This window comes from Gnatocerus cornutus, chromosome 2, assembly GCF_029298725.1.
Source record: "Gnatocerus cornutus isolate USDA-ARS CGAHR chromosome 2, icGnaCorn1.1, whole genome shotgun sequence".
Classification (NCBI taxonomy): Eukaryota; Metazoa; Arthropoda; class Insecta; order Coleoptera; family Tenebrionidae; genus Gnatocerus; species Gnatocerus cornutus.
The window spans coordinates 6,225,801-6,249,733 of NC_142234.1; the positions used below are offsets into that span (position 1 = coordinate 6,225,801).

The window sequence follows — 23,933 nt, forward strand, 5'->3', positions numbered from 1 at the left end:
GAAACAAAATCGGCCAACTTTGAAGTGGTCAAGACTAAACAATTTTATTTGTTAACTTCTTAAAATAACTTTTAATTACTTGTTGGCAGAGTAAATAGGGTTAACAAACCGAAACATTTTACGAAATGTTTTGCTTTCTTTAATGGCTACTTATAATACCGCTAAGAAAAACTTTGTATTTTCAAGAGACGTAAATTAATCGTTATTTCACGAATAATATTGCTTTGTTTGTTGAAACTAGAAAGAATTTCTATTATACTAGACGACCTATAAATACCCAATAAAAACAATCGAGCTTTTTATTAGAGAGACCAAACTTTAATATAATCTACATCTAAAACGCTGGCATTTGTCCAAGTTTGGTGCCACTGCGAAGAATCCGTGTAGAATTTCTTTTGAGCTTTGGGTTCGCTGTTCTGCCACGGTTTGGTGCCATCGCTTCTGTCTTCAAAGTTGTGGCCGCCAACGCCCACACCAACAACTAAATACATCTAAACAGAAACTTTTGAAGACTATTTCTTGACGATCTCACCTCTTTATCAAATGGCGCAAAAGAAGTCCCTGAGCGCCACCTCTCAACATTGTCCAAATTCAAATTCTGGGATTCACTGATAAAGCCGTCTTTAGGTGCATAAATATTCCCATACACCACATCATCAACACTCACGGTAATTTCATCTAAGATTCTCGTTTATGTAAACAAATATTGAAATGATGAGTGTTACCTGGTTTCCAGAGTACTGTGAATTTATGGAAACCATCGCTCCAACTTCCTTTATTTTTCTGTATGTTCTTCATCAAATAATTTCTCCCGCCACGAGTACTCCCTAAAACACACCCACCTAGAAGATTTTTATTATAATTTGCATTTCCGGGAAGGAACGCGATTCGTATTTGACCAGAAGTGTATCCAGGGCCGTAGTCTTCAGTAACAGGATTTAAGTACAGTTCTGGGTAGATCCAATCACCTTTCGGTAGTTTTGCTCGAATCTCTATTTTACCAAATTTAAAGGACCACTTATTTTTAGTGGTGATCTGTGCCGACGCCACTGGGGGCAAAATAAGAAAAGCATCCGGTTTTTGAACACACTCAAGAGTTCCAGGAACACCAGTGCAGCTGTTAATATTTATGTTAGTCTAAAAACCGTCTGAAAAGTGTCTTACTTGCTGCCCAGATCTACTTCATGGTCGTTCGTCACAAAACCAGCACCAAAGAGCTCTTCAGATAAGACAGGTTTAATTTTTAGATGTCCTTTCTCAACTTTTAGATTTTTACGATTTTTGGTGTAAACCACAAACTCGTAGTCCTAGAAAAATATGATATTTTCCTAGTTGGAAAAGTAGTGATTAGTCATACCGGGCCTCCCGCAAACCTAACTTCAGGATTCCACAGATTTTTGTGGAGTGTGGTAAAATTCTCATGGAAAATAAGTTGCTCCGCGCAGACTTTTTCGTTTTTCGAAGTTGTTCCTCCAGACTTGCAACCACTTGGAAGTGTTACTTCTTCAGAGATCTTATTAGGGACAGATGGAGTGCTGGTTGTTACATCTTTGTTTAATAATTCTTTCACGGAAAATGAGTTATCATCGTTATTGTACCCTAGTTCATTTACACCGTCAAAGAAAATAACGTAAGTCCAGTAATATAAAATGTCTCCTTCTTTTAATTGGGCGTATGGATCGTAGAACGTCCATCGGCCACCTTTTGGTTTGGTGATGTCTCTAGAAAACGTTCCTCCTTCTCGGCCATTTAGTTCTTCATTGACTTTGCCATGGAAAGCAAATAATTTGATGCCTTCTTGGTCTAGAAAGAAGAAACAACAAAAATAGAATAAAAAAATCTTTGTGGAATACCTCAGCTTTTTATCTCACCTGGGATTGAAACGCGCAACCCCCGAGGTCGAAAAACTTCTATCAAAGCATCTGGCACTTCATATTTAGCAAAAGTTATGTCACAAAAAGTAATAAACACTAGAAACAGACGCGGGTGCCACAATCTCATATTGAACTTTATAACTTTAACTAAAAATGGATTATTTCAGAAACACTGTTGTTTCAATGGCAGTGTTAATATAATTAAAAGCATCTATCGGAATTTTTTTATTTTTTGTTTCAGCTCCAAGGCTTCTGGAATTTCCATAATTCTCATTAAGATACGATACGCATGAAGAAGATTCTCTTTAACAAAAGCAGAAGCGGATTTAAAAATATTTACTCTATATTTTGCAGGCAATTAATATGACCCACTGAATCCTGTTATATACCAAGTAGCTTTGCCTAATTTCGTAAAAAAAATTATACAATAATTAAACATTGCACGTGTGTCCCTAAATGTCTGTCGGGCTAAAAGTTCTAAAAGCCGGTCCTGTCGTGCAAATGCGATGTATTAAAATCCATATCGTCAATTTTCCATATCCAAATTGATGTTATTGTCACTTTGTGTTTTCATATTTAATTAGTGATAAATCGTAGCCATATTATGCGTGAAATTCGGTGAAGAATATTCAATCGATTTGGTGTAATTATTAATCATATAAAACGTTGAATTAAGCAATCATTTGTCAAGTTTGACGTCTGTCAAACATAACCTCAAAGAAATATGATATGTCAAGCGTCGGATAATTCGTCATGAATCTCACCCTGTCGGACAGTTTATTAGGTCGACAGAGAAGCCGACAATGGACCCCCTTAGTAACCCAACAGGTAAGAGGTTTGTTAATGCTATTTGCTGTAATCCTGACATTGATTTCTAGTACCGTCTGCGACACGTCCATCAGATCTTTGGCCTGAATTTTCCTCATTTACCAAAAAAGGGTACTTATTACTTTACTCTGCATTTAACCACAATGAGTGCCCCCTTTTACACGAGCGAGAAAATCGATAATGTCAATCCAAAGTGGCCAGAATTAGATCTTCGCAATTTAATAAATTTGACAACTTCAGGTGATTGGAAATGGTGTATTAAACATGAATAATGGTAGTTTTTAGCCTTGGTGCTGCGAGTTTGGCGACACTGTACTGATATCCCTGATGCAGTTGTCTGCACATGGGGTGTTAACTTATCAGGACTTGTCTACTTAGGAAATAAAATTGCTGACATCCAGCCAGTGTTTTTTAACCCTAATACTGTGATATTTAATATAAGGGGTGGATTTTTCACAAGTAGACAAGTGCTCAATGAAGAGAGTAGTAAACCACCTCCTTTTCTTGACAATTTAAATTTAATGGAAGCAGGAGGATGCAAGCAAATCTTTAGAAAAACCTCTGTTCAAGTCACTAAAAGTGAAATTAGAAGTAGTTATAATATTAATAAGTTAAGGAGGCTACACTCTTTACAAGTTACTATTAGAAATAAGAGTTTGGATGTACAAGTGATTAGGGAAAAAATTCAAGTAAGATGTGGTACAGACGCTCCCGCTAAAGAAACGTCTCCAGAAATTCAATGCAGTTCTAGTCCTTCAAATGTTAGATATGCTCCACAGCTACTTACCATGAAATCGGTCAACAAAATGCTGGAGGTAAGAAGACCCACAGTTTTTATTTAAAATCAATTTTTTTAAGAGAATTGGGAAATTTGGTTGCTCAATTTTATTTTTTTTACAGCAAAAACCAACAAAAATGCAAAAAAGGGAGATGGAAAAACTCCGAAACGAGATCGAGGTGGGTCACTTCAAAAGTAGACTATTATCACAAGAACGAGATAAAAAATCCGCGTTGATCCGCCGTTTCAAGAACAAACTAAAAGATTTACTTGAGGAAAACGACAAGATAAGTAAGTCTCCACTTTGTGGTTTTATTGGTACATTTTTCAATCCTAGATTTGGGGCTAATGGACGACTACTATAAACTCAAACATGAAGCAGAAAAATTAAGGGACCTCAAAGAGCACCTAGCTCCGTCTCAAGAAATGTTGATGACTTTGTACTCGCGGTTGTACCATCGTCGGAGGCAGTTATTGCAGCAACTTTTATTTATCTACCCAATCCAGCAAATTGCAGATAAAAGATACACCATCCATGGTATTTTCGTTCCAAATTCGGACATTTTGTCGGATTGTTCCGATACGGGAATTTCCGTAGCTTTGGGGTATATAACTCATGTTCTGTTGATGTGTTCTACGTTCCTGCAAGTGCCCTTAAGATACCCAATGATGCATTATGGATCAAGATCGTATATAACTGACCATGTGTCACCGATTCTTCCTGATAGAGAACGAGAGTAAGCAGAAGACGCTTCTTCCTGTTACTTGTTACTAAAATCGTTTTAGTTTCCCACTCTTCACGAAAGGCAAAGAAAAGATCCAGTTTACTTACGCAGTTTATTTATTGAACAAAAACATTGCCCAACTGAGGTGGCTCTTTTTTATGCACACCCCTGAACTGAAAGCGACATTACCAAATCTGTTAACTTTACTTGAAGGCAGAGACTGTAAAGAAATTCTCCCTTTAGTCATGTGTTCCTTAGGCGTAAAAACTGAAATGGAACATGTCAGAGTCGAAGAAAGCGTGAAAATAGAAGAGAAATTCCATGAACTACCAAAAAAATACAAAATGTACAAAAGCAGCGAGTGTGGACCTGGTCTAAGCGAGATTCTCGCCATTCCAGAAGCCTTTATGAACAAACAAATTACCGCCGATTCGTTCAAAAATTACGTCGCTTCAAGGAAAACAGGTGGGGGAAATTTGAATTAAAAAAAATCTATTTCTTGATTTCGTAGCTGATCAAAGTACGGCTTCAATTGTCATTAAAGAAGGCGTAGTGGACGAAACCACCAACAACTGTGATAATACTGAGGAAGTAATCGAGCAAGGAACAGATTTACTTGACCCTTCTGTAGATTTAGCCCATTTGGATGGAGGAGGTGAAAGTCCGAAACTTGACTCTGGTTCTGAAGAGTGTTTAAATGGCGACAAACAAAGTCATGAAGTTCAGAGGTTAGAAACTAAACACACGGATCTTTTGGAATGGATGGACAATGGTAATTCTTCAGAATGTTGCAGCAACGACGGTAGTTTACAGCAGACTTGCGAAAAATTTGCTGAAATTTCCGTCAACGCAGTTCAAAACCTTGATAGTCCGTTAATGGCAAGAACAGACGCCTTGCTTACCACTAAATCGTTTAATTTGGTTAAGCCAAAATCGAATGTGTGATTATTTTATCGAAATATTTAATTGTATTTTATTTTTTAAATGAGTTTATTTAAGATTTGTTTGTTTTGAAAAATTATTGTTAATTTGATTACAAATCAGAATAAATATTTATTCCATTTTATTGAATGTCTTTTATTGTTGTTACTCGAGGTCAATGTTGAAAGAAACCTGTGCGCGTTTACCAATTTTACCATAAAAAGACATACTGTCATATTTTTATGATTCTATTTCAACATTCTTATACATTATTAAAGAAGACCTAATCATATTTGTGCATAAGGTTGTGATGACGTTCGGCAAGAAGGCCAAGCATGGTGCCATTTCCTGCATGTTGCTTTCTCAAAAAGAAGATCTCACTAACTTCTTTAAAATCATCAGGAGTGTATTTGGTTCCAGTCCCTTGTTGTATAATCTCTAAAAATTGAGTACCAAATTCCAAAGTAGGTTCCACCACAGTTCCTTCTCCATAATCATTCCAGGTACAAATCTGGATTATGTTGGTATTTTGAACAGCCAAATTAAAAGTCTGATGAAACGTATCGAGACTATAATCGATCGTAAAACCAGGTCCTGGCCAACCTCCTTGTTCATAAAAGGTATTGAAACCTGGGTAAGCAACACCTACTTTAACTGGAACGTCTTGGAAATTGTACCTATTCAATAAATGTTAAAGCAAGAACAGAGATAAAGAAAACTGACCAGTTGTTAAGACCATCCAAGAAATTTGAGTAAACCCATGCAAATTCGCCAGATACCATGCTCCCACCTTGTTGGTGCTGGTTCCATAAAGTCAAGAAAGTCGGTTTGGGATTTAAAGGTGCGAAAATGTTATCCCAGTTGTCATCGAACAAAGCTTGAGGACCGAAAGTGAGAAGTAGAGGAGCACCGTTTACTTGAACGTAGTTGCCTTTATTAAAGTAGTTGTTTTGAAGATACTCCATGTCAGCAGTGCCTATCGAAAAACGTATTATCTGAATTTAACGATTAAATTTTTACCTTGAGCAATTTTGTCTCCAACTCCGGCTAAGTTTAAATTATTGTCTTCATACACTACCGCAAAGTTAAGTCCAGCTCTTTCAAGACCAGCGATAATGGCTTCCGCGTTTTGCATATTTTTTGGATAATCGGCATATTGGGTCGTACCAGGCCAGTCTAAAAAGATGCCACGAATACCAGCAGTTTTCATTTGGCCAGTTTGCCAGTCTATGACATCGGGATCACCGGAGGCGTAAGGTCCAATTTGTGGATGATAGAACGACGCGATGTCTGGTTTACCATCAACTACGTTGTCTGGGTTTCGGTTAGCCATAGTCCAATGGATGCCCCACGTTCCACCATTGCTGTCTTTAGTTTCAAACCAAGGCATCATGTGGACGTAGACGTCCGCGCCGTAGGTTGACAAAGAAAATAGGGACAACAGAAGAAGAGTCTTCATAGTGATGATGAATGTAGGTATTGTTTCTCAGCTTTAAGAGAACTTATATATAGGAAAAAACATCGTTATAATCTGATTGATAAGAGGTAGGTGTTTATTTTTAAAAATTGATGACTTTGCAAATTTATTTCGCTCAACAGCCTATCGTCGGCTTAGGTTGTTGAGTTGCTAGGTTGTTAAGTTGCTAAAACAATATGAACAAAATTCGTTTTCAATTTTATAAAAAGATAACAGAAAAGGTACAGCGTTGGATCCTTTTATGTGTTATTATTTCAGAATTAAGAAACATTCTATTTTCATTCCCCAAATTTTCAAATCCCAGATTTGACGACAAATATGTAAAAAATTAAAATATCTCGACCTTGTCTTGGTTAAAAAAATTGAAAATGGACTTGGCAACTTAACGACCTAAGCCGACGGTATGTAATTTGTTGAATAGAACAAAATAAAAAATTGAGTCTTGCGCACTTGATTCTTTTTCTGTCAAAAAAATGTTCGAAAAATGGTCACGTCAATTTTAAGCTTTAAGAGGACCTATATATAGGAAACAATGTTTATAATCTAAGTGATAAGAGAAAAGTGTTTACTAGCTCAAAGGGTAGACTTTCGTCACGACACATTTTCCAAATCCCGAAAGTTAATGATGACTTTATTTCGGGGAGAGACGTGCGAATTAATTTTCTAATTCTACCCAATTAAGATAGATTTTACCTACATTTCCTGAACTTTCGGTGTTCCATAAAAGTTGTTTCTCACTAAAGTTCTTTGGAAATTCCAGATTACCTGCGGGTTTTAAAGAGCTATTACAAAGCTTATCCCCATTTCTAAATATTGGGCTTTCCCTCTAACGAATTTTTTGGTGTTTGCATTTTATCCACTTACGCAAGGTCTAACACGTAAACAAAATAAAAATAAACACTCGTTTAATGACGGTGCGCGAAAGTAAGTTTTAAGAAACTTGTTGACATTGTTATCTTTACCCGAAAGCGCAATGTTGAAATTCCATTCAACGTTTGTCCGATATACATTCCGCACATGCATTCGTTTTCGAAACAAACCTCCAAATTTTATTAAAATTAGCGCAACTGAGCATTCACTTTTAATGAGTACTTGCATATTAGGTATAGGGAAAGTTTCAAATATTTTTGTTGTTTTTAAGTGCACATTTAAGTTTGTTTGTTTATTTTTATTTAATAATAATAAGGTAAAACCTAGCATAAATTGAAAACATTAATTTGGATTATAATTGATTCTATTTATTAGATGTAGGCAGGTCGCATCGTATATATTTATGCAATAATCAAATGCAATTTTCATAATGCATTTGGCGTCTCTAAAAAATACGACAACAAAATGAAGAACATTAAAAACATGATCACGTAGTAATAAGTCAACAATTAAGTTGTACAGTTACATTAAGTGAACTAATTGTCGATAATAAATGATTGTATATTAAAACTGTGCACGTCAAACAAATGGCTTGAATAAACTCGAACACGAGCCGTAAAAAAATATGTAGACTGAATAATAGGAAAATTATCGGATTTCTTCAAATATTTTTATTCAACTAATCTGTTAAAAATTATGGGCTATTCTGTATTAAATCTTTGAACGGGGACTATAAAAAATGTAATTTACACGTGGGTTATAGAGGCAGATGAAAATGAAAAAAAAAGATTTTCTACAGGTTACAATTTATTTTTCTTTTTTGTATATGAATATAAAACCTGGCTTTTAATAACCACTTTTCCATATTGCTTTATTTGTGTCTGGGTTCTCAAACAGTTTCTGTCGCGATTGATAATAATTATAATTTAATTATGATTACAAACATCTTCGTTGCTTTACATTGAATGTATTTGGTTTATTTTTTTACAAGTTTATGAAAAAAACGAGGAAGGTTTATAAAAATGTATTTAAAACAAAATAATCGCATATTACCTACATAATTATTACAAAATAAAATAATTATTATCATTATCATACAGAGTGGTCCACGACAAACTTATTCGACATTGTTTTCAAAAATTACAAACGATGGAAATTTGAAAATTTGGGAACTATAGAGTAAGTCAATAAGACGAAAATCAAATAAAAATATTCACAATTTTGTGACAAAGTTCCGGACGTAGTAGTCAAGTTGTTCATTTTAAATAGAACACCTATATTATATTATTTTTGGAAGGTTTTGGTTTTCTAGATTGTAAATGTTCTGAAAATTTCGCTTTTTTTTTCAAAATTTACATGCAGTTGTAGAGTCTACGGTCTATATTGTATGTATGTATTTACTTAGTCAGACTGATTAGGTTACGATATATTTAACAATTATTCCTGCATACTTTATTCATAATAAAGTTGTTTTTACCAAATCCTACTTTGTAAACTGGTTTTCCATGAAAATTTTAGCACTCCATTGATATTAACTTAATTTATAAATTTAACGTATTAATTACAATTTTTATCGGAATGTTTGGAATATTTAGAATTTTTTTGTTTAAGCTCACTTTTAAGCGGTTTAAAACTCAAATTTATTACCCATTTAGCCCTCCAACCCGACTGACATAGGCAACATAAAGATTACCTGTAATCACAGAACGCATAATGTTTGTGGTCATTCAGTCAGATTAAATTTCTGTGGCTATAGTTGTTTACCTCCACCGCGTAAATTCTAGAACTTTAATACTAGCAACAACAATTTACTCAAGTTTCTGATCATACTTTAAATAAACAAGCATGATAATGCATAACGGAACTTTTTGTACGGCTCATCCAACAATAATTTAATAAATATTAGTCATAATCCCAAATCCGCATGCTGCAAGAGTCATAGCCTCCGGCGTCGTCGTCACCGGTGTTATGTTATCATCATCCTTGGAAGGCTGTCGGTGATGGGGGTTCCTGAGGCTACACCTCACACTCAACGAGTCGTTAGCGCAACGTGCGAGAGTGCGGACCTGGTAAAGCAGGTGCCTCGTAATAACAGTTTACGGTCGATTTGAAACCGTCGCGGTCGTGTGTTTAGAAAATAACAAACTTGTGTTTATCAACGGTCTAATATGTATAAACAGTGAATTAACTGGAAAAACAGTACACACGCGTAGTTGTATTTCAGAAAAAAATGCGAATAAAATGTGGATAAGTCGAATATTTTGATTAGTTATCGATAAGATAACAAGATCTTTTCTGATAATATAAAACAAAAAGGTTTATGCGTCATCGTAGAAATGCGTGAAAAGTGGGATGCCAAAAGTGCCCCCCAGGAACTGGCCGATGGACAACCAGTAAGCTTTTTTTTCTTTCTACACTATAATTTTAAATTAATCTGAAAATAATACATACTTGAATTTTGACCGCACAATTAAATCGGAAAAAAATTATATGATTTTGTGATGGTCAAACTTCCATTTAAAGTGCCCATTAGTTTTTTATTACCCCAACTTTGTTGTTATGTATGCAAATTGTAGAAGTATTAGATTTCCTTCCAACACATGAAAACCTGGCAAAACATTTTACGGGTAATTTATTATAATTTTGAGCACATTATGACGTGAATAGGTCTACAAAAAACTTGAATTAAGTTCATTACCATTTGTTGTTTTACAAATTTAATTGGTATCACGATAAAATTTTAATTTTTAAATGCCACTCACAATGAGTAGTTTTCGATCCAACGCTATACTAAGGCACAATTTTTTTTCAAAAATACCAGAAAGGATTGAAAATAAATTTATACATTTTATGCTAAATTTGTTGTTGCATACATAATATTTACCTAATCTAAAAATTAAAACAACGTAAATTCAGTAAAGTCTAGGATTAAAATGTTAAATATGCATTGTTATTATAAAGTTTCTCTTTTCATCCCATTTAATTACATACCACAATTAAGACTTATCTACCGCGGTACGCACAATAATAAATTAAATTAATAGCCACCGCAACAAAGAATATTCTCCATAAGCTAATACATAATATAACACGTTGTGTGGTCTCTGAATATAAGCTTAAAATACAATTTTAAACTATTTTTGTGATTATGATAACAAAACAATAAATTCCGATAATCCTCACTCACCTTGTAATTTTTTTAAAATCACCAAATATTTGTACTCTGATTTTAAAGTTTGTGGTAAATGTTTGTTACGGTTAGTTATAATTCTTACTAGTCAACACGAATGTCCTTATTAACTGAAATTATTCCGTGCGGAAAGCATGAAAATCGTCAAAATAACCATGAAAGTACATATAAAAGATAAGTGATATGAACTAGAGCGACTTATTGGATTTTTGAACTGTTTTTGTTGGAATGGCTCTAAGTGCGTCATTTACAAGTTATTTTAATGGGAATTCAAAAAATGAATTTAATTAGCCATTAGAGCGTCCGTGAACTTCGGACTTTCTTAAAGGAAAAATTCATAATTCTCAGTGATTGAGGAGAATTTTTAATATTGATATGTAAATACAACGCATAAATAATCTACTTTTACTGATAGCATGACAAGATATAACAAGCTGGAAGCGAAAGGGTGTTGTTATACAACTGATACTAGGTTTGGTTGTTGGTTTCACTATAATTTTCCTAAATATGTGTACTAACAGTCTGTCCGAAGGAGTGCAACTTGGATTTTATAACTTTACAATGCGAACTAGGTAATGCAGAGAAAGTCGTAATCGCACTTGGATTTTTCAAATTTCATAAAATATAGTGTTGTGGTAATTAAAATAATTACTTGACTACCTAATTGATTTTATAATTGCTCGAATTTGCAAATCAAATCATGTAAAACAAATATGTATCGTGATGAGTTACTTTTATGATCTTTATCTTGTGAATACAAATTCTTGTTATAAAGACAATATTTAGGAAAATTTGTAGAGACTTTAGCAAACATAACAAAGTCGGTTTACGCTAAAATGATTTTAATACAGTTTATGATATGAAATTAAGCGCTATGTTTATCTCTTTATCTGCATTAGTCATCTAATTAAAACAATGCTTTCATAATGGTGATGAATGAATGGTACAATAAAAAGTGATGTGTATGTAGTCAGAGTTGTTATCATATAAAAAGACACATTTTCTTACAAATGTACAGTTATTTTATTAGTTACAATTTGATTCTAGAATGAATCTAAATAAAACATGTTTAATGGCTAAAGAAAAATGAAATTTCCGCGATAAGCATCCGGTTTTTACGCCCTATAAATTACAAATTTTCACCTCTGATAACATTACTCTTAGAGACAAATGCATATGAAAATAAAAACTAAAGACAATCACACTTTATTTGAGCTAATAAACGAAACGCTGTTTCTCAGAGCGAGGAAAATGACTAATTAAAGGTATTTTTTTTTAAAAGTGGACTTACATAATTCGTACATTCACAGAATTCAAAATTAGTTGTTTTGCGTCATTTTTGGTTTATAATGATCTACTTACCTTATCTATAAATCTAGAACGATTCTGAATATCCATTCTTGAAAACTCACAGTGCATCCAATCTTATTCTCGTTAACCTAATGACTGTCACTAAGTGCAAGAACTTCCTTTCCGGATTAGCAACATTGCACAACATTTACACTTTTATACATTTACCTATTAGCAACTTTTAGTACTCAGGAAGATAAATATGAGCGAATACATCCAATTTTGTAACGACTGCAACCACGTTCGTCGAATTATTTTACTTTGGTTTCGAAATTTTTAGACTTTTTACATTTGTTCAAGATCAGATTGGTTGATTTCATTCCACATAGGTGGACAATTTCTCATTGTTTTATTCGTTTTCTAAGAAATTAACTGAAATTAAAAAATTTCGAAATTGAGATAGATAACACCACATTTAAAAAAAACTCCGGAAATGCTGAAGATTGAGAAACTTTTATCTCTCCGAGGCAACTTTCCGTAATTTCAAATACAAAAATCTTAGTAACCAATAGGTGCAAGTGGATTTTAGCGCACACCATTGAATTCCTCTTCGAAGTCTGAAAGATAAGGCTAATTTATGGCGATTGGAATAATTAATGGCAACTAAGTGGACAGCTAACAATGAATTTTTGGATCTTCTGCTTCGTTAATTTTGCGCCCGTTGAAAACGTGGTCAGATCTTAAGAGCGGACTTTTATTCAGATTCAAATAAAACTACAGAAATATTTGAACCTTAACTTTTTCTTCTCTTTTTTTAGAAACCCACATATAAAAGTTTTTTGCAGGCATGAACACTAACTATTTAAATGTTTCTTTATTATTATGTTATACAACTATAATTTATAGAAAGTAAAATATCTGCGTAATTTGATCAGTTTCAAAAGACCTAAATTAATAACAATTTTTCAATTTTCTCTGTGATGAAACAATTCTATCCAATTTGCAGATCGACAACACATTTTTGTATGTTTTTCATTTTAGCATTGTTTATTTAGTAAGTAACACTGATTCACAAACAATAATAACTCGCATTGTTTTGACTTTTGAAGTGCATTAAAACTCCCGTTTCTTGCGGTTTTTTCAAGCACTTGAAGTTAATATAAATAAAACAGGAAATCAACTGGTCAACATTAGTTTCCTCGTCAAAGTACAACACACAAAGTTAATTATGTCCATGTTGACAATGTCGCATTTCATGGAAAATTCGTTACAATGAATCGTGATAAGCGGAAAATTCACTCCTCTCCTGTGTGGGGACATTTATTAAAACTAAAATTGATAAAATTTGGAGTTGAAAATTGACTTGCGGTTTCCGCTCATTCGCCATGCATTGTGAATTTTCGGTTTCACCGGAAATAACTCAATTTTTAATTATTCCGGTGAGATGATGCATATTAATTTATTTTATTGAAACTTCTGTCGAAAACTAAGCGGGCGTGAACTGAAGCTTATACTTATAATTTATAAGCTTTAAAATTGCAGGAAATTTTTGTTTGTCACCTTTAAATTTGCGGTTGTTTTGTTTTTCCAAATTTAGTGTTGACGAGGAAAGTCACTTTACCAGAATGATGTGTTTGTTGGAGACACATTCAATAACACATTCAAGGTAAATAATGTTCGTTGTGGACAATTCTTATCAGAGTTTCCCATGGATTAGTTAAAGGCGATTGTTTTCGATTTTATTTACATATTTCCATGGTTACACAGATTTTCAATTAAAGGACATGATAGTCATCCAGTGGTACTGATTGCCATAATTATGTAAGCAAAAATGCTGAACTAGTTGAGGATCGTAAGCAAATTACGAGTTATTAAAACTTTCGATTCCAGCTAACGGTGACTGAAAATTTATTCACGTTTCAATTAGGTCAATGAGCTTTCCATAAAGTGCAGAGACATAGTTTACCTAATTAGCACAAAATAAGATTAAATAGTTTTCATGGCTTCTAATAATTATCGTTTTTAGGTGCCCCAGAAGATCAGCTTCATATACGAACCTACCTACAAACCCAAGCTTTTGCTGAAGTCCCCCTCGTTGCGTGCGATAAGAAATTACAATAACCTATCGATCGAAAATTCCCAAAATACCTACGAAAACTTGAGCTTCATTCCAGAAACTGGAAATGTGGACTTAAATACCTACGAAGCAGCGTACGCTTCAACTATAAGATCGAACGATTCGAAATCAAGCGATTTTCCGAACAATTATGACCTTTATGACTACACGACTCTCGGATCTGCCTCCCTCCGAACGGCAGCCTCCAATAATGGTTCCGAAATGGGCTCCGAACGAAACGAAATGGGTTCAACGACAAAGTTGGTTTCACCAAAAATGGGAATGGTATGTTGAATGCAACTACAATTAACCGTATGCAACCAAAAAGTGTAAAATTTTAACGTCTTATCAGTGTTATGTCATCGCTTTAGTGCTTAAGTAGGTGACTTGGTACCAATTGCGAAAATATTTAAATTGTGTATGTGGTTCCGAGACAACGACAAGACGAACAAGATAGTGTTAATTGCTCGTCTCTATTTTTCTGCTCGAAGTTGGCCGATAATTGGTGTATTTTGGGGGGATAAAAACTATCAAAAAACGAGTGGTTGATTGACCTCGTCACCACTCTCGTCATTATAAAGGAATTTTCTTGCATATTTATAGAGGTTAAACACTTGTGTGGAAAACACCACTTTCGGTTTCTTCAATGATTCATGTTTACCTGCTCCCTGCGGTGATGATACCATAACATGTAAATTAATTTACGAATTCCATTTGTATCAAGAATTGTTCTAACATGACATCATAAGAATACACAGAGATAAAGGTAGATAAAAACGGATTACTTTAAAGTGGGGTTTAATTTTTATACTTTTAATTCTAACTGTGGGTCAGTTAGAATTAAAAGTATAAAAATTAAACCCCACTTTAAAGTAATCCGTTTTTATCTACCTTTATCTCTGTGTATTCTTATGATGTCATGTTAGAACAATTCTTGATACAAATGGAATTCGTAAATTAATTTACATGTTATGGTATCATCACCGCAGGGAGCAGGTAAACATGAATCATTGAAGAAACCGAAAGTGGTGTTTTCCACACAAGTGTTTTATAGCATGCATCTACCAATATTTGGCAAATTGCAAAGGAACTGGACACCTTTTCGTAATATCGCGACACAACTTTTTGAATGAAAACTGCAGTTATTTTGATCGACGTAAATATTTGCTCCGTTATCCAGAAAGATTTGAAAGGAAAAGTATAAAAACCATTAAATTATGAGGACCAGTCTTGCGGAGTTCTAATCTGTTATGAACGTAATTTCATTTTATTACAATTCGCTAACTGTAATTTTTTTGTAAGTCCTCAAACAATAGCAAAAAGGTGCGATAGCGTGATTCAAACGACTAAAATGTGAGTAAAAACAAGAATGAGGAACAAGATCACTGTTAATAAGAATCTGGAAAAAATGCAGTTTTCGGACAAGTCGTCGGCTTAGTGCATATTTGCTCTATGTATATTTTTTAAGTTTTGGGATATTAACATTGAACATTTGTTTTACAAATTTAAAGAAAAATAATTTTCATAAATGATTTTGTAAGGTCAGATATTTTTTGAATTCAAACACTGTTTTATTGTGACATTTCCAAAAAAAAGTTGTCCAAAAATTACCAATAAATTTAATATCTTCAACAAGCATATGAAATAAAGTTTAAAATTGCATGTCTCAGTTAGATTGTTTAATGTAGAAAATTTAAAATTAAAGTAGTTTAAATCTAACGAGGGCAATCCCGCAATTTAATATATTAAATTCAATTAAAAAATAACTTAATTAACTATTTATCACTAATTTTTAAAGAAATAAGGGTGGAACCTCCCATTCTGTATTAAGAAATAAGAGAATAATTGTCCATTTTAAAAATTAAAGTGGAATTCTGAAAATTTCAAAATGTATTTTTGATTGATGCGAATTCCCTTTTTCGTAAATTTTAACCCTTAACCTCAGGAATCTTTCGCGTAATAGAAACAAAAGGACTTTATTTCAGTGCTGCTCAACAAAGCTTTTTGAGTTGAAACATTTTTCAAATAATGAATCTCAATTTACCTAAAATAGTATGCATTTCGTTTGCTCAATTTTCTTAAAATCCGTAAAAGAGAATGCAACAAACAAACAGTCGACAAAGTCATTAAAAATTTTAACTGTATTTATGCACAAATGTTAGTCATCTCAATTTCAAAAACTGTAGTGAAAATGACTAAATACCTAATAAAAAATATAGAATACGTTGTTTAATTGTTTCCACAATTTCTAGAAAATTAGACCTGATTAATTTTATCTGATCTACCGTTCAGTACCTTGACTATTTATAGTATAAAATGATACAAGGAATTTTTTCTGATACGTTATCAATCATTTGGACTTGTCAACTAAGACGATCATTCAAGTACCAACACTAAAAGGGGTCATCTTTACCTAATTCCACTCACAAACATCCTTTGTTATTAATATTGTCGTCGGTTAAAGTTACGCATTTATTTATTCTTTAGCATTGTTGGACAACAGACCCATAAGTGAAACATCTTGTACTCGACTCTTGCATAACTGGTATTACATGTAGTTACCATGACAAACTCTCTCACCCTTTTCAATAGAAACGGTTGAAATTTTTTGAAGTTTCAACAAAGAAAATTTTATCTAACTCTTTGTTAGCTAAGATTTCTCTCGTTTCTTTGTTATTCGTCGGTGTAAAAATCGATACATTTCTCAGATCTCCAATGTAGTTATTCAAAGACGAAAACCGACCATATCTATGTTACTATCACTTTATTGTTGGAAAATAATAATCTTAACGGAAATTTCATGATTGACGATAATCAAACTCCAGGAAGTAATAATTCCACAGTTAATGGATGTTCCAACAGTTATTACTTTAACCGAAATTAAATCGATCCTCATCACGCTCTAGAAAATGTAAAAAAAAGTACATAAATACAACAAATTCACGTAAGCGTTATTTTTAATATCATTTTGATAAGATACTTTTCTACGCCACTTGCAATTGTCTTTCGTAACTCTATTGTTTCTTTGTTTGGTCGTTAGTCCAACTTTTACATATCCAATCGATAAAGGAAAAGACCTTTTTCACAAATTATTGCTCCACTGGTTGCCCAATAATTACATCCATCTGCCCTTCGAAGATCTTTAGATTGTGGAAGAGCAAATTAGCAGCTGTTTTTCACAGTCTGTTGGGCTCAGATACTGCGCTTCTTTATTAATAAAGCTTACGGGTTAGTCTTCGAGTACGCTTCGTTAAGACCAGTTCGAAAATGCGTAAGTGCTTTTGTAAAAAGTCGTGATGTTGTTGGACTACAACAACAAACTGTTTCAATATCATCAATACAATACGTACCCACCACAGTTCTACTTGAGGAGGTGCGAACATTTAAACACCTGGAACTTCAAGTTGAAGTGTTTGGTCAAACGCTCCCCTTGCTACAAAAATTTGGAAAAAGTTAAAGTGAGTTTTAATTAGCAAGTTAGTTTTTCCGAAGGGTCCGTGTAGCGCCATTAGATATAATTTTATGTTTGACCGCTTTTTCCAGAATCGCATTCCAAAGAGGCTCATATTTAATGTAGAAGAACTGCGGATCTTAGCTCCATATATGATACGGTTTTTTTTTAATTTTAAATTAAAATTTCCAAGCCTCACTGCTCGTAACCACGTGGTATTGAATACGATAATTCATTACTGATGTTATCTTTCATAAAGTTGCCGTTACCTTGCAAGGAATTGTTGTAAAAAATGCCACAAGTTCCGATAAATTCGCATTTGATGGCGGATTATTATTTCAAGAAAATTCCAGCTATTAACAATAGTATTGTAGCGCTGGTTTTGTTCAATGAAGCGGTAAACCTGCGTTAAATTAATGACAGCGACAAGTCGTAAGCACAATACAATTTTCCTTTTTATCTATCCTTGCTCAGTTTGATTTGCTACATTTTGTTATGCACAGTGGAACTTTAACCCACTTCTCTTTTATTTGTGTACTAATATCACTCTTTACTCTTTTAATTAGTTAATAGTGTAGTTAAATGTAGCTAACACTTTCATAATTGTATTGGTACGAAGAATACATTAAGATATCGTGCTATTAATATTCATCAGTTTTAACACTTCCGCTTAAGAAAGAAGATTGATGTATATTATATTAAAACACCACTTTTATTGAACGGTAATGGTAATATTAATAAATTAACGACGCCGTGAACCGAAAACAGGACTATCATATATTTATGATACTTGAGTGAATAGAATAATCAATATTTTAACGTTCTATCTTCTTCCTCTTTAAAACTTGTTGGCTATTATAGAAGGTATGACATTGAATTCCAAGGTGTAGGTTACATAAACCTATTGTTTCTGCACGTGTATTAATTATTTTTAATTTTGTGTAATATTAAAGTTCATCAAGTGCTTATTCTCCCTTAAAAACTTAATAATTGCCACTAACCTGTCACTTAATCGCTGAAAATAATTTTAACAGAGACATTATAATTGGCAATTATTTTTGCAATGCGAGTTTATGAAATATGTCGTGACGTAACTATCTTTGCGTCTTGCCCAATTTCAATCATTATTTCGGCACTTTTAGTCATGAAAATTCGAGAACTTGCAAAATTCGGTGTCTTGGTAATGAAAATAAGTCGAACGGAAGTATGGAGAATTTAGAATTTCGCTGTCGTTTCCTGCGCTTCTCGTGCATTACCAGAGGCGAAATTTTGAATGCAAATTAAATGTGCGGTTTTATAATTTTCCTAGCCACTGAAACTGGAAATAAAAACGACATCAAATTATTAATTTATTGAAGCTAAAACAAATACTGCCACAAGTGGTAAAAATCCCGAAGACGTAAACTGCATGTAAAAATTATATTTATCATTTACTTCACTTATTCATGTTGACACAGTAATGAAAAATTCATCAGCACAAGGCTTTACAAACCAGCTACAATGTAAAAAATGCTGTAGCTGCCAGTGTAGCGCTCAGTGCAATGCAATTGCTTTTATCCACCACTTTCATGTTATAGCTTAATAAATTCATTTCTAATTATAGTTAGAACGAAACTTCCACTTGAATGAATCAGTGCAAAATAATCAGTTGTAGCTTTTCGTGACATTTAACTAATTACCTGCACGAACGTTCAAGCTTGATAAATTCATTTTTTAAATCAATACGTAATGCATTTAAGATAATTACAAGAAAATAAAAGCACAGTCGATTTTACTAACCTGTCTGAACAAATTCTTGGTAATGATGTATCATAATTAATTTTGCCAATGATTCTATTAAAATTTTTAAGGGACTTGTAAGCCTGCCGTGTCGTTACAATAACAGGAAATTGGGCAAAATGTAAGCGGAAATGTGCCGTTTAACAGTATCGACAGATACTTTGCCTGTGGGAAGAGAAAGCGTCCTTATGGAAGTACCCACAAAATAATGACATTATTGGTATTGTTTCAGTCCTGCCAGACGTGGTTTACTCATTTGGAGACGATCTTGTGCACCATATCCCTAGCAGCTGGTTTTGGTAACCTGTATCGGCTTCCGCAGACCACATTATTACAAGGTGGACTTCCGTTTTTGGTGGCGTATATCATTCTTTCCGTACTTGTTGGTTTTCCTTTGCTGTTCCTCGAGTTAGGAATAGGTCAGTTGGCGCCTGAAGGGTTCATCAAATCGTGGAGGGCGATACCCTTCTTCAAAGGTCAGTTAACAATTAATTATTATGTAGGAGTAATTAATTTTGTCTGAGTTTCACGCAGTTAACGGAAATTTATGTTTTACAGGTATAGGCTTCGTTAAACTCATAGCGGGATGTCTTCTAGGGCTATACTACCCCCTGTATATGGGGCTCTCCCTTTACTACATAATCTGGACGCCAACTCATACAGTTCCTTTTTCCCAATGCACATCAATAAAAATGAAAGAGGTGAGTGTAACAAACCACTGTCATACCTAGTCTATGACAAAAAACCGTTTTAACCGGAAATAAATTGTCCTTGATGATGACGGGCTAGCATGTAACAATTACTATTGCAATTCCATATAAATATGAATGTTGCCAATAAAACAACTTTAAGCTAAAACCACCATGAAAAATAATTGCGTGATTATCTTGGCATTGTTCAATGCTTCATTGTTAAATAATATATTCTCAACATGCTATCAACTTTAAAATTATTGTTCACAAACACTAATTAGGTCTTATCAATGAAATGGAAGGGTCTGTGTCAAGGAAACGATAAAAAAATATTTGTCGAACACCATTTTAGTTTGGCTTACGCCGAGGTAATGGTAATTATAGAGATAATTTTATGCAGCACATCTGGAGATGACATGAATAACGGATAAGATATTTATTCCTTGCCTTTTTGACTGTGACAATGAACTATTGTATTTAAAGTTTTTTGCGTAATAAGACTATAAATACTTCACATAAATTGCTGTATTATTTTAAATTGCGTGTGATTAAGTTATAATTATTATAAACACTATACAAAGGTCTTCTTTAATTGAACGATTAAATAATGTAACATTGTAAGAGGGGCTAGTTCACTAACCTGTCGTATGTTTTTCAAAACGATTTTAATTGAATTAAAGACGACATATGCATACCTATAATTATCTGGAAGAGTTTTATTATGTATTTATTAAAGTATCAAGATTAGGTTTCATAAAACGCAGAAACAAGTTTGAAACAACTGACTTGCGGAAGATTACAAGGTTATTTTTTATATTTGTAACAATAAATTTGGCCAAATCGAAAATATCATTGTTAAATTATTCATGATAAATGCAAATATTCTTGTAGATATTGGTTTAGATTTTAGGGCAGGGTTACAAATTATAATAATTGTTATATGATCACTCATCAGTATCAGTTACCATTATTACAAAAAAAGAAAGCATAAAAAAATATATTTATCAAATAATATTAAAAGCTGATTACATAGGCTCGATTAAATAGAGTATGAAGTTTGGGTTTTCTTTAAATTTCTTTCTCGATTTTTTACAAAGCTAGGCGATTAGAGTTGAAAAACAGTCTGAAATTTTTCCATTAATTATCGAATATCCAGAAGCACATGTTTACATTTCTTTACAGTCGTGTCCACCTGATTTAACAAAAAACCATTTGCATAAATATAAGCTACAAATGGCTATAATTATACAAGATTTTTTTCCGATCCTCAAGCGAAGATATTGATTTCACTGACACCTCTCACTTTTCCACAAAACAATTTCTTTCATTCGCTCAAATTGAAACAGTTTCCGGCCAATCTCGCTACGTACAAAAAATTTTAATTGTGGAATGACGTTATGGCCATTAAACACGACTTCCTGAGAGAAGTTGGTCAGTAGTGGCTTGAAATTAATTAACAGTCCGGGCACTGATTAGATCGTTAAGCCTTAATTTGTCTGAGTCATTACAGTGATACCTGCTTCCAAATTTTAAATGATCACAGAGTGTTACGTAAATTAGGATGATTAGAAAAAAGCAGGTAATTTGTTATGGTTAAAGCAGCGCGGCGTGGACGAATTACCAAATACACATTTTTGTGGCTAATGTAATCAATTAGATGTAAAAGGACGCGGTCTGTTTACAAAGACAAGTTCAAGGAATTTAAGTAACGTCCACCAAAATTAACTGTATTTCTTTACAGAGTGGATACTCTGCTGATGGACAAGATGGGCAACAATGTCTAAAGTAAGGACTAGGAATTTACGTAAACTATTCTTCTAAGTACGTTTTTCAGGAAAACTTTCCTCGAATCTCCGTTTAAGGATCTATATTGGTATGGGATATTCGCGGGTATTTTGTTCACCATTTGGGTTGTAATAATAGTTCTGTAAGTAAAAGACGCGGCATGCGAAAACAGAGTAACAGCGACGTTTTCAGGTCAATACGAAGAACAAAAAGCTTCCTTAAATCCCTATCATTTCTCTTATTTCCGGTGTTGGGATGTTTAATCGCACTCACAGTAAAAGCAATAGATGTAGAAGGAGAGTTCGAAAGTCTGGAAAAGTTAAAAGACACCGACTGGTCCCTTCTCAAGAATTCATACGTAAGTTGGTGCCACAAACCAATCATATAATAACGGGCAAATTCTAGATCTGGTACTATGCCGCCATCCAAGTCTTCTTCTCCACGAATGTCGGGTTTGGAACTTTCATTACGAGTGCGGGAATTATTTATAACAAAGTCAATCCTTTATGGACCGCATTGGGCTTCATTGGTCTCAATCTCCTGTTTGGCATCGGGACTGTCATCATTGTTTACATTTTCTCCTGCGAGGTCGACATTGTAGGTTCTGGATCGGAAGATATGTCCGAGCTTCATCTTCTGGCTCTTATTTACACCATCATGGTTAAGAGTGAAGATAAAGATGAAGCAAAAATTTGGGCTATTGTTGCTTTCGCTGCCATTCTGCTCAGTGGTTTCATCAGCATGGTAAGTTAATGAAACTTTTAAACATTTGTAACTAATTTTTTCAGGTAACTATCACCTACACACTGCTGAAAGCAATAACAGTACAAAACAAGAAACGCCTGAAATGGTGGCAGACTAGCATTATTTTGAGCTTCACTGGCTTTGTGCTTGGTTGTGCCATTTTATTGGAGTCTGACTTCCTGATTGTGCGTCTACTGGATCATTACATAGTAGGCAACTTAATCATTGTCTCGGTCATCATTGAAGTCTTGGCACTTATTGCATTCTACGGTAGTCTCTTATTTATCATTGTTTCTTCAGCTAAACGTGAAATTCCAGGAACCGAACGGATAAAATCGGACTTTGAGTTCATGTTAGGTCACATACTCAGCAACGTTTGGTTGATCCTATGGTGGTTCCTACCTCTGCTATTGACCGGAATCTTCGCCTGGGCTTTGATCACTTTCCCAAAAGAGATCTTCTGCAATGATCCAGAATGGTTGTACGGAACGGGATGGTCAACAGTCCTCATCGCTGCCATATTTATTTTTGTCGTCGGTTTTTATACTGTTACACAACAAGACGGCTACACAATCATTGATGTAAGTTTACAGAATTTTCGTCGAATCTCTATAAAACAGTTTTTACAGAAATTCAAAGCATCACTTAAACCATCACACAACTGGGGCCCTAAAGATCCCATGCAACGCCACAGATGGGTCCAGTGGAACAGTAAAGCCAAACAAGGCGAAAAAGATTTCACTCTGAAACGTAGAGGAACACGCGATTACACTCGCTCCGTAAAAAAGAGCGCGAAAAAAGCTACTTTGAGTAGAAGCATGAATTACACAGTCAACGATCAGAATCAGAATTTCCGACATAGTAATGGAAGCGCAGAATATGTTGAACCTTACTGCATTCAAAATGAAAGTATGAAGAGAAATTTGCAAAAGAAACCTTTGAAAGTGACGTCGCTGGTAGATTCTTTGGATCCACCAAATACCATTACTGTTAGCATGCGAAATACTTATTACAATGATGGGTTTAAGACTAATATCAATCCTTTGTCACAGAGGACACAGGAGATTCAAGAAAATCCGGACGGGTATGGTACCTTCAGAAAAGGACCTTATGTGATTCCCGAAACGGATAACATAACGCACGTCTGTCACAGACGATTTAGCCAAAGTGAAGATGCCACAGAACTGTAATTCTCTTTTTCCTTGTATTTGTGTACATATTTCTAGTTAAGTAAAATACGTACCTAAGTTGTTTACTCAGTTAATGTTATTTATTTTTTAAATATGATTTTTAATATAAAAGTACCAACAATTGTTTCTTTTACCTTTATATTAGAATCTTAAGATGACTCTACTGACACGAATGGAAAAAATAAAAGGCGCAAACAATCAACCCGGCGCATCCACCATTCCC

The 23,933-nt window shown here is 34.0% G+C and overlaps 4 protein-coding genes across 5 annotated transcripts; 2 read left to right on the top strand and 2 right to left on the bottom strand.

The window, feature by feature from the left end:
• Positions 1-285: 285 nt before the first annotated feature.
• On the bottom strand, positions 286-2,145 carry LOC148178307 (beta-1,3-glucan-binding protein-like). Its single transcript, XM_088029226.1, has 6 exons — positions 1,872-2,145; positions 1,358-1,803; positions 1,165-1,307; positions 726-1,117; positions 533-678; positions 286-491 (listed from the first exon to the last, which is right to left on the bottom strand). The coding sequence occupies exons 1-6, from the start codon at positions 1,999-2,001 to the stop codon at positions 303-305; spliced, it is 1,446 nt and encodes a 481-aa protein (XP_087885352.1). The 5' UTR covers positions 2,002-2,145; the 3' UTR covers positions 286-302.
• Positions 2,146-2,306: 161 nt separating this feature from the next.
• Uvrag (UV-resistance associated gene) lies at positions 2,307-5,271 on the top strand. Its single transcript, XM_088029225.1, has 7 exons — positions 2,307-2,702; positions 2,753-2,942; positions 2,988-3,517; positions 3,603-3,771; positions 3,818-4,217; positions 4,267-4,670; positions 4,717-5,271. The coding sequence occupies exons 1-7, from the start codon at positions 2,628-2,630 to the stop codon at positions 5,148-5,150; spliced, it is 2,202 nt and encodes a 733-aa protein (XP_087885351.1). The 5' UTR covers positions 2,307-2,627; the 3' UTR covers positions 5,151-5,271.
• An 87-nt stretch (positions 5,272-5,358) lies between these two features.
• LOC148178309 (glycoprotein endo-alpha-1,2-mannosidase-like) lies at positions 5,359-6,629 on the bottom strand. Its single transcript, XM_088029227.1, has 3 exons — positions 6,147-6,629; positions 5,850-6,102; positions 5,359-5,803 (listed from the first exon to the last, which is right to left on the bottom strand). Exons 1-3 carry the CDS (start codon positions 6,583-6,585, stop codon positions 5,410-5,412), a joined length of 1,086 nt encoding a protein of 361 aa, XP_087885353.1. The 5' UTR covers positions 6,586-6,629; the 3' UTR covers positions 5,359-5,409.
• Positions 6,630-9,482: 2,853 nt separating this feature from the next.
• On the top strand, positions 9,483-23,825 carry blot (solute carrier family member bloated tubules). 2 transcript variants are annotated; one of them, XM_088050483.1, is made up of 11 exons: positions 9,483-9,866; positions 13,980-14,354; positions 19,532-19,775; positions 19,858-20,000; positions 21,733-21,776; positions 21,826-21,918; positions 21,969-22,134; positions 22,182-22,520; positions 22,565-22,790; positions 22,839-23,101; positions 23,150-23,825. In XM_088050483.1, the coding sequence occupies exons 1-11, from the start codon at positions 9,810-9,812 to the stop codon at positions 23,708-23,710; spliced, it is 2,511 nt and encodes an 836-aa protein (XP_087906609.1). In that variant the 5' UTR covers positions 9,483-9,809; the 3' UTR covers positions 23,711-23,825. The 2 variants fall into 2 exon arrangements, with proteins under 2 accessions (XP_087906609.1, XP_087906610.1); XM_088050484.1 differs by lacking the exons at positions 9,483-9,866; positions 13,980-14,354 and adding an exon at positions 17,293-17,527.
• The last annotated feature ends 108 nt before the right edge of the window (positions 23,826-23,933 follow it).